The sequence below is a fragment of the Chiloscyllium plagiosum genome, chromosome 4 (assembly GCF_004010195.1).
Source record: "Chiloscyllium plagiosum isolate BGI_BamShark_2017 chromosome 4, ASM401019v2, whole genome shotgun sequence".
Lineage (NCBI taxonomy): Eukaryota > Metazoa > Chordata > Chondrichthyes > Orectolobiformes > Hemiscylliidae > Chiloscyllium > Chiloscyllium plagiosum.
In genome coordinates this window covers 13,240,835-13,251,361 of record NC_057713.1, presented here as the reverse complement: position 1 = coordinate 13,251,361, position 10,527 = coordinate 13,240,835, and the positions used below count along the sequence as shown (strand labels likewise).

The following is a 10,527-nucleotide window of genomic DNA, read 5'->3' as shown; positions in this document are numbered from 1 at the left end:
GTCTCTTTGTTCAGCAACACTACCTAGGACCTTACCATTAATTGTATAAGTCCTGCTAAGATTTGATTTCCCAAAATGCCGCACCGCGCATTTATCTGAATTAAACTCCATCTGCCACTTCTCAGCCTATTGGCCCATCTGGTCCAGATCCTGTTGTAATGTGAGGTAACCCTCTTTGCTGTCCACTACACCTCCAATTTTGGTGTCATCTGCAAACTTACTAACTGTACCTCTTATGCTCACATCCAAATCATTTATGTAAATGACAAAAAGTAGAGGACCCAGTACCGATCCTTGTGGCATTCCACTGATCACAGGCCTCCAGTCTGAAAAACAACCCTCCACCACCACCTTCTGTCTTCTACCTTTGAGTCAGTTCTGTATCCAAATGGCTATATCACTTGCAAAGTTTGCTAACATTCGTAGCCCCTAACGAAAACAGAAATTGCTGGAAAATCTCAGCAGGTCTGGCAGCATCTGTGGAGAGAATCAAAGTTAACCTTTCAGGACTGGTGACCCTTCCCCAGAACAGAACCATTCAACTCTGTTCACTTCACTCCCTAACCCACCCTAGCTTTACCAGACTGATTCCTGAGGTGGTAGGGCTGCCGTATGAAGGGAGGCTGGATCTATTAGGATTATATTCACTGGAACTGACAAGAATGAGGGGGATCTAATAGAAACCTATACAATTCTAGCAGGACTAGACAGGGTAAACGCAGGAAGGATATTCATGATGACCATGTCCAGAACCACGAGTCACTGTGTAAAGATATGGGGTAGGCTATTTCCGACTGAGATGAGGAGAAATTTCTTCATCCAGAAAGTGGCGAGTCTGAGGAATTCTCTACCACAGAAAGTGGCCGAGGCTGAACGTTGAATCTTTTCAAGAAGGAGTTTAGATATAATTCTTAAGACTAAAGAGATCAAAGGATATTGGAAGAAAGCAGGAAGAGGGAGCTGAGTTGGATGATCAACCACAGACATATTAAACAACATGGTAGATTTGAAGAGCAGAATGGCATACTCCTACTTCTGTTCTCCATGTTTCTATGCAAGGCTTCTTTTTTCAGCCAACGTCTCATCTAACTTGGGTTATCCACTGCCCAAGTATATCTACTCATCCTAGAGGCGGTCAAATACTAATTGGTACCCTTCACTTTAACAAAAATAAGTCAAAACTATGAATGAACTCAGATTCCTACCTGGAGTAAGATGGGAGCAGATGGTGGGAATATCTCCTTTCCTTTACAGTTCTCACTGGAATGGCTTGGATCCAGCTGTTGACAAATAGATTGTTATATCAATCTTGTCCATCACCTTTTCAAGGTAATTTTATACCTTCAGAATTAAAGAATACAATAGTCATGGGAAAATGTATCCTCTGCCCCATCAGATAGACATCAAACTCGCATTTCTTATACAGCCCATCCCAACGAGGATCAAAATCTCCAACCACCTGCCAAATATTTTCTCACATTTGGAGCAGGGAATTTGGAAAAGGAATGGTCACGGATCTGTGCAGTGGAAGGAGCACAGACAGGAACACAGAACTTGGACATGGAGGCAGAGGGGAAGCCATTTGCAAGGACAGAGGCCTCATCAATGGGCTTTTCTTGAAGGAGGCAGGAACGGTGATAGCAATGCAACGGTTTCCAATGGCAACTCGCCTGAGGGTGGTCAGATGTGGGGGTGCAAAGAAGGGAACCTGATTGCCCAGAAAGTGATTGAGATGGGTAGAAGGAGCAAGCAATTTGTGAGGTAGCAGCACAGGCAGCTGAACAAAGAAATCCCTTTGACACCTGGCAACGAGCCCTTTATATGAGATGATAATACAGTCGACAGGGTTAATAGGTTTAAGGAGGAGGAGGGAAGTCAGAGGGAGGTGGGGATTAACTCTCAGAGTTATAGAGCTATATAGCACAGAAACAGACTCTTCGGTCCAACTCATCCATGCTGACCAGATAACTTAAATTAATCTAGTTCCATTTGCCAGCATTTGGCCCATATCCTTGTAAACCCTTCCTATTCATATACCCATCCAGATGATGTTTAAATGCTATAATTATACCAGCCTCCACCACTTCCTTTGGCAGCTCATTCCATACACATACCACCCTCTGTGTGAAAATGTTGCCCCTTAGATTTCTTTTATATCTTTCCCCTCTTACTTTAAACCTATGCCCTCTAGTTCTGGATTCCCCAACCCCAGGGAAAAGACTTTGGCTATTTACCCTATCCTTGCCCCTCATGATTTTATAAACCTCTCTGTGGTCACCCCTCAGCCTCCCGATGCTCCAGGGAAAACAGCCCCAGCCTATTCAGCCTCTCCATGCATCTGAAAAGCTCCTACACCAACACAACCTTGCAAATCTTTTCTGCACCCTTTTAAGATTAACAATGTCTTTCCCACAGTAGGCAGACCAGGATAGCTGTTAGAGTGGGTGATATTTCTTACAGAGAAGCTGAAGACAGATAGCGGACCCAGCTGTTTGCCAGATACACTGCTGTCTGCTCTCTCCAGGTGATAAACTGCAAAGATCAGTGTGAATGGGGAAAGGTGATTTGTAACTCATTGGCAACAGTGATATTGGACAAGGTCGATGCTCACATAGTGAGAGCTGAAACTCTCTCCCAATCACCTCACCAACCCCATTCCCAGGTCTGGGAAGAGGTTAGCAGATGGACAAGGGACAGAAAAGTGGGAATAATGCTATGGACCCAGTGCCAATCTCCTTCACCTGACCTCACTGCCAGTTTAAATGTGGCACAGGTAGCATCCCCTATTCCTGTTTGAAATCAGTATTATGAGGGCGTCTCCAGACCCAGGATAGTTATATCATAGTGGGTGGGGGCCAGAGCCAGGTTAGAAGTTCACCAGCTCACTCCCTGGTCACTTGGTTGGAAGAGCAGGGATAGCAGGGCAGCCTATTTTCCTGCCACTCTGTCTGTGCCCACCAGAAGGTCATACACACTAGGATCTTCCCATGCCATTTGCACCCAATGCCCTTGCCTCCACCCTCCACCCAAATGCCAGTGTCTCACCCTGAACCAAATAATGCCCCACCGAGCGTTACGTTAGTGTGTGGGTGGACTTACCACTGATCTCGAACTGGGGGAGGAGCCCAGCACAATCTAACAAAAACACCTGCCAACTCTGACAACGCAGAATGGGTAGAGCAGAGAGGGGAAGCACTGAGAAATGTGATCGGTGTTGAGCAGTGATAACGGGGTCCACAGGAATACGGAGGACAGGGGATGTAGGAAGGTCAAAACAGGAGAACTGACCTGGAGGGAGAGGCAAGAGGACCAATAACTGACAGCACAGACAGTAAGTGAGAGATGGAAACTGAAATCACTGAGTGCAAGGAAGCTCTCTGAGTAAAGACTGAGAGAACAAAAGGATAGATTTCCAGAATTAATTAATGGGACAAATGTCCAGGCTGTGGGTGTGGCTGGCTAGGCCAGCATTTACTCTACGTCCCTAATTCCCCTCGAGGTGGTGGGGCTGAGTTGCATGCTTCAACCACTTCAAACCATTTGGTGTGGGTTACACCCCACATCAGCCTTCAGGAGACAATTCCAGGGTTTTGACTCAGTGAAGGAATGGTGAGTGGCTTGGAGGGGAATGGACAGGTGGCCCTTAACCTTCTGGAGGGAGGTGGCTGTGGGTTTGGAAGGTGCTGTCTGACGAGCCTTGGTAAATTTCTGCAGAACATCTTGCAGATAGTAGAGAGAGACTTATTGGTGAAGGGAGTGAAAATGAAAGCGCTGGATTTGGTGTCACCATGTTAGGTGCCTTGTCCTGGATGGTGTCAAGCTTCTTGAATGTTGTTAGAGTTGCATCCCTCCAGGCAGGTGGGGAGTATTCCATCACACTCCTGACTTGTGCCTTGTAGATGGTGGGCAGGCTTTGGGGAGTTACTTGCTGTATTCCTAGCCTCTGACCTGCTCCTGTATACAGTCACAATATTCATACAGCTGGCCAAGCCCCTTGGTTTGCTGATAATAGGGGCATTCAGCTATGGCATTCCCAGTCGGGGTCATGCAGAGATAGATTGTCTCAGTGCCTGGCACTTTTGTATCTTGAATGTTGCTTGTCAGTTGTCAGCCCTGTACAGAATATTGCCTAGGTCTTGCTGCATTTGGACATGAACTGCTTCAGTATCTGAGGAGCAGTAAACTGTATTCAACACTAAGCAATCATTGGTGAATATGCCCCCTCCCAACCTTATAATGGCAGGATGGTCATAAAGCAGCCTAAGATGGTTGGGGTGAGGACATTACACTGAGGAGCTCTGGAAGTGATGTTCTAGAACTGACATATTTGACCTCAACAATCTCACTGAGAAACACTCAGGAGAGTTTGGACAGGGCAGTAGACAGAAAGGATTTTCAACAATAAATGAGAACATGAAATAAAGAGTAGTGTTCCAAAGAGGAGAAGGTAATACATTAGTAGGAGGCAAGCTACAAAAAACATAACAGATATTTGCAAAATACGGCCAAATGAAATTTAGGGCTAGGGGTATTATAGGGGATTATTAACAGAAAGGACATGGCAGTTCTGTGGCAGAGGGGAGTTGGAATTTTGCAGTTAATGCACTGAGTCCAGGTGGTTCCGCAAACTGATGATCAACTCAGTGTAAACAAGACACACATTACGAACTCGTGGGTTCAAATAAACTAGGAGAAAATGAGGACTGCAGATGCTGGAGATCAGAGTCAAGAGTGTGATGCTGGAAAAGCACAGCATCCGAGGAGCAGGAGAATTGACGTTTTGGGCATAAGCCCTTCATCAGGAGAGCCCATTCCTGATGACTTATGCCTGAAGCATTGATGCTCCTGCTGTTCGGATGCTGCCTGATCTGCTGTGCTTTTCCAGCACCACACTCTCAACTCCTGGGTTCAGCCTAATTCAGGAGCCCTACAGGTCAACACTGGAGAAAATATATACAGTTCCTGACAAACATCCAGCCAGTCCGAAGCAGATGCTCATTTAGAGTGAGTTTGTTTCTCTGTGCTATTAGCGTGATACACAGCCAATCCAAGTCAAGGAACACTGTCGAGCGAGGTGTCACTGAACAGCATTTGCTCTTTGACCTCATGCTCAAACACAATACCACCAAGAGGCTGACGTACAAAACACGCAAAGCATTCATTTTGTCTTTACACCATTCCATCAATCCCTCTGGCAACCACACCTCGTTCATCTCTTAATGATCGTGACGTTGCTCAGCATTGTATTTTCTTCTAAATCTCACCGTATTTTACTTATAATATGGAAACAGAAGATAGTGACATCAGGCCACAAAGGAAAAGGTAGTGACATCAGGCCACAAAGGAAAAGGTGACAAGGTGTAATGTATCAGAAGTGATCGAGAGTTTCAGAGAAGATAAAACACCACAAAATCACTTACACCGGACAGGAAGTTATCGGAGGTTTTACTTAAACTAAATATCCTCTTTTAAACATTGCAAAAATCAATGAATAAATCAATTACATCACCACCAACAACACTGAGATTAAACATTTAATGCTTATCAGGCTAGAATTGAAAGTAAATGGTGTATTGATCAGGAATTACAGTTTGTGACAATGGTAGGATTATACAGCACAAGAGGCCATTCAGCCTTTCTTCCAAACTAGGAGTGGGCATAGTTGAGAGCGTGTTGCCGGAAAAGTGCAGCAGATCAGGCAGCATCCGAGGAGCAGGAGAATCAACAATTCGGGCCGGAGCCCTTCATCGGGAATGAATGGCCTGAATGAACCAGCCAGAAAAGCCGATTTTCCTGCTCCTCGAATGCTACCTGACCTGCTGTGCTTTTCCAGCAACACACTCTCAACTCTGATCTCCAGCATCTGCAGACCTCACTGACTCCTCGGAGTGGGCAGAGGCCATTCGGCCCTTTGAGCTTGCTCTGCCATTCAATCTGATTATGGCTGAGCCTCTACCTCAATGTCATATTCCCACTTTCTTCCCCGATCCTTTGAAACTTTTAAACAATAAAAACAGGCTACGAAAGAGAAGGCCTTGGGATTACTCATAACATCCAAGTTCAACAAAACAAAAAATCCTCAAATATATTCAGAGCCTCAGCCTCCACTGCCCTGGCCTAGACTCCCCAACCAGGGAAGATATCACTCCCCAGATCTAATCTGTCCAGTCCTGTTAGAATTGAATACGTTTCAATCACATCCCCTTTTGTCCTTCTAAACTCGAGTGAATACAGACACATTCTCTCCCCATAGGACAGTCCTGCCATCTCTGATCTCAGCCGAGTGAACCTCTGCTGAACTCCGTCAATGGCAAGTACATCTTCTCTTGGGGTGGAAGACCAAAACTGTACTCAGTACTTCTGACGTGGTCTCACCAAAGCCAAGTAGATCTGCAGTTAGGCATCCCCACTTCTGAACTCAAATCCTTTTACAATGATGGCCAGTACACCATCTACCTTCCAAATTGCTTGCTGTACCTGCCTGTTTACTTTAATTGACTGGTTTACAAGGACATTCAGACCCGTCTGTACATCCACACTTCCCAATTTATCACCACTGAAATAATACCCTTCCTTTTTATTTTTGATACTGAAGAGTATAATTTGACATTTAGCCATGTGACACTGAATTTACCATATGTGCACCCACACACAGTCAACATGTCTAAATTGCTTTGGAGCCTCCTGCATCCTCCTCACAACTCTACCTAGTTTTGTGCCAGCTGCAAGCTTAGAAATGTTCCCTCATTCAAGTCATTTCTATTATAGTCGCTCTTCCCCAAGAGACTCTACACAAGATTATTCATTAATGCGTTCTCATTGCACTGTAGGCCTACAGGTCACTATACAGACAACAGGACAATCTAAAATAGCCTATTCTCTAATTGGTTCCTCAATGTATTGTTTGAAACAAAAAACAGCGCATACTCACAGCACATATCATTGCTGATCCAATCTATGTGTAAATTAAAGTCACCCATGATTACAGTAGTTCCCTTGACGCATGCATCTCTAATTTCTTGTTTATTGCCTTCTCTTACATCTCCACTACTGTTTGGGGGCATGTAGACAACACCCAAACAATATTTACTGCCCTTTGGTGTTTCTTATCCATACAGATTCATACATCACTATTTTCTGAGCCAATATCCTTCCTCAGTCCTGCAATGAATTCTCCTTTACAAACAATGCCATGTCGCCTTCTTTCCCTTTTGTCTGTCCTTCCTAAATAATGAATACATCTGGACGTTCAGTTCCCAGTCTTGATCACCTTGCAGCCAGATCTCCATAATCGTAACTATATTGGAACTGTGTATATCTACTTGTGCTGCTAATTCATTGATCTTATTGTGATATCCGCATTATGACACAAAACCTTTGGATTTAACTTGTTTTACTCCCACATTTTTTTTCTGCCTTCCATTTTTGCTTCTTACTTTCTTGTCTTTCATTTGTATCGGTGTTTCTCCTTCCTCAGGTTCCCACCCTCCCCTCCAGATCTATGAAAGTAATTACATCCCCTCCAATTAACACCTCCGCCTGCCAGTTCCTTCCTGGAAGTTACTGATCAATCTGTTTTCTCAGGCAGTGTTTTTTCAGATTGAAACAACTCACAGTGCAATAGGTTTGGGGAAACTTGAAGAGTAGTTGCAATTAGCATCACCCAACATCCTGGTTATTTTGCTAAAGGTGTTTAACTTGCCTGTCGGGAGCAGTTTAACGCCAAGGAGAGTTGTTGAAGATCATTCTCTACTTTCGAGCAGATGGAACACCCGTCTCCTTGCAAAGCAATGCTATTCACCAGAACAAAGCTGCAAAGACACAAACAGCAGAATAACTCGTCAGTACTCCGTTTCATTGGACAGTTTTCCTCAGACATTCAGAAGTCTATCAGAACACTGTTCACTCTGAGCCCAGCTTTATTCTATCCCAAAACAAATCCACCTCAATCACAGCAGTCTCACTGCATTTTGCATTTCACCTCTACTTGATGCTGCCATTGCTCCATCAGCTGTCTTTATAACACAGGTCAGTCTGCTATAACGCACATTTCGTTCATGCGAATTTCGTATAACATAATTAACAAATTGGGGACACTGTTTCTAAAACAGGAACTTTCAAAGCGTGTCTTGGTTATAATGTGATTCCAACCCCACGTTAATTTAAATGGTGATGCTATTACGCGGTTTTCCTTTAACACAAGATTGCACGAGAACAGATCTACTGCATTATAGCAGAAACGACTGTGCATCCTCTTACCAGTTCAGGCCCACTGAAACTGACTAAAACTGCCTAAAATGTTATCCTAGCACTTCATAAAATTCAAATTTTGAATATTCTTATACAACAGTTTATCTCTGTGCATCCATTTGGAATATCATCAGAGCACAGAAAACCATTCGGTTCATTCATTTGTCCATAACCCACCTCTTTTCCCCTTCCCCTGCATTTATTCTGCTTCGAGCTCAGGAAATATCGGGGCGTAAGGATTGTCACACAGGGTTTGAAAGGTATTGTGACTGTGTTATGAAGGTGCAGAGATGTACTGTACCTTTAAGAGAGTTGAAAAGCAAGGCAAGAACTGACAAAGCACGGAGAGTCCTGAACAAAGTATCGATGTAACACTTGGTCGAAACAAATAGCTGCAGATGAGTTGCCATGGAACAAAAACAAATTCAAATCTGACCAATCACTTTAAATTATGCCACAAGATACCAAAATCCAATCAAGTTTGAATTTAGCATTTTGAGAATATTAAAACCAATGAAATGATCTAATGTTTTGGGGTATAATTATCAGACATTTTGAACATTTAGAAGAAAGAACTGCCAAAGACACCAACAAATAGACTGCTAATTGAAGAGTTCTCTGAAAGGGACCTGTCTATAAGAAGTTTGTGCAGCAGAACATCAAAACTGACCAAGAGAAAGTCTACAGAGGAAAATCTACAAAGGTCAATCGACAAAGCTGACTGGTTTTTGAAACGTGATTTTTTTTTGTAAATCTTAATTGGGACTTTTTTTGGACCAGTATTGTAGAGTGAGAGTTAAAAGATAGGTTTAAATGAAAAGAGGTGTAAATAGTTGTTGGCTTTAATATTCGCTGTTGGACTTAAAGAACAAAATTGTTAATTTTTGCTTTAAATAGTGGTAGTTCTTTGCATCTTAAATTTTAACAGATTACAACACGAGGTGAACATTTTCCATGTGGCTAGTTTAAATTAGGAGAGGGGTTTACTTTATGTTGTAAGAACTATAACAAGGTCAACCAGGTCAATCTCATAGAATATAAGCTCCTTGATTGGGAATCCGGTCCAATCAGGGAGAGCTGGCTGACAGATATAAACAGAAGCATCAGAGATTCTGTTCACTCTGAGAGCTGACTCTGAGGGAGCTGGATCAGTGTAAGTAAAGGATGACTTGGTGACGGGAGTTATTTCAGAAGAGGTTCTCTTTTGTGGTGTCCTGCCTTTATTTACAGTATGGAGACAGGGCTCCATCAAAATCCTTAGTGAAAGAATCCCAGTAATGGCCCATTTAGTCAAAAGAAGGGCTCTTTCTGTCAATGAAAGGATTCAGACATCTATATGGTTTCATCTGGAAGATCTTAGTACAGTAGTACAATGGGCGTCACGGTGGCACAGTGGTTAGCACTGCTGCCTCACAGCGCCAGAGACCAGGGTTCAATTCCCGCCTCAGGCGACTGATTGTGTGGAGTTTGCACATTCTCCCAGTGTCTGCATGGGTTTCCTCCTGGTGCTCCGGTTTCCTCCCACAGACCAAAGATGTGCAGGTCAGGTGAATTGGCCATGCTAAATTGCCCGTAGTGTTAGGTTAGGGATAAATGTAGGGGTATGGGTGGTTTGCGCTTCGGCGGGTCGGTGTGGACTTGTTGGGCCGAAGGGCCTGTTTCCACACTGTAAAGTAAAGTAATCTAATCTAATCTAAAAACTGTTTTCATTTGCTGGACATTACTGGTATGGTTTCCTTGCAAAATATCTTCATTAAACCATATTTCTGAAATTAATGAAACAGATATTTTACCGAGCAGATAGTTCATTTCTTCATTTCTCATTCTGCAAGATCAGTTTGTTCTTAAATAATGTTTTAAGATGTATTTGGTCACAGGATGTGAGGGATGCTACACCAGTATTTATATGGTAGCTAAACTTGTTGATGACTTAAAGATAGGCAGGACATCAAATTGTGAAAAGATTGTAAGGAGATGACAAAAGGAATTGCCCAGGAAAGGTTGAATCCTCTTTTAGAATCACTGCAATCTCTATTGAGCAAGGTTCGCCCACTACGGCATGAGGGACAAAGTTACAGGATTTCCCAGCCGCAATGAAGGAACCGCGATATATTTCTGTGAGAAACGCCACTCACTCTTCAATAATTTCAGTCTGAGTTAAATTCCGAAGCAGGTATTTATTGAAGCATTCTTATAAGAATGGGTGTCAAACAAGTAGGCACACCCCAGAATTAAAGTAGCACATTTTTATACAATTTCTTTGAGTCTCTCGGTTCT

At 43.3% G+C, this 10,527-nt stretch overlaps 1 protein-coding gene across 3 annotated transcripts in view; it reads right to left on the bottom strand.

The window, feature by feature from the left end:
- Nucleotides 1–10,527, bottom strand: part of mppe1 (metallophosphoesterase 1) — a 56,479-nt gene that overhangs the window by 10,196 nt on the left and 35,756 nt on the right. For all 3 annotated transcript variants that reach the window (XM_043687742.1, XM_043687744.1, XM_043687745.1), the window contains 2 exons: nucleotides 7,703–7,811; nucleotides 1,206–1,280 (listed from right to left, as the gene is read on the bottom strand). In XM_043687742.1, the coding sequence (XP_043543677.1) occupies nucleotides 1,206–1,280; nucleotides 7,703–7,811 (184 nt within the window). The remainder of the gene's footprint in view (nucleotides 1–1,205; nucleotides 1,281–7,702; nucleotides 7,812–10,527) is intronic.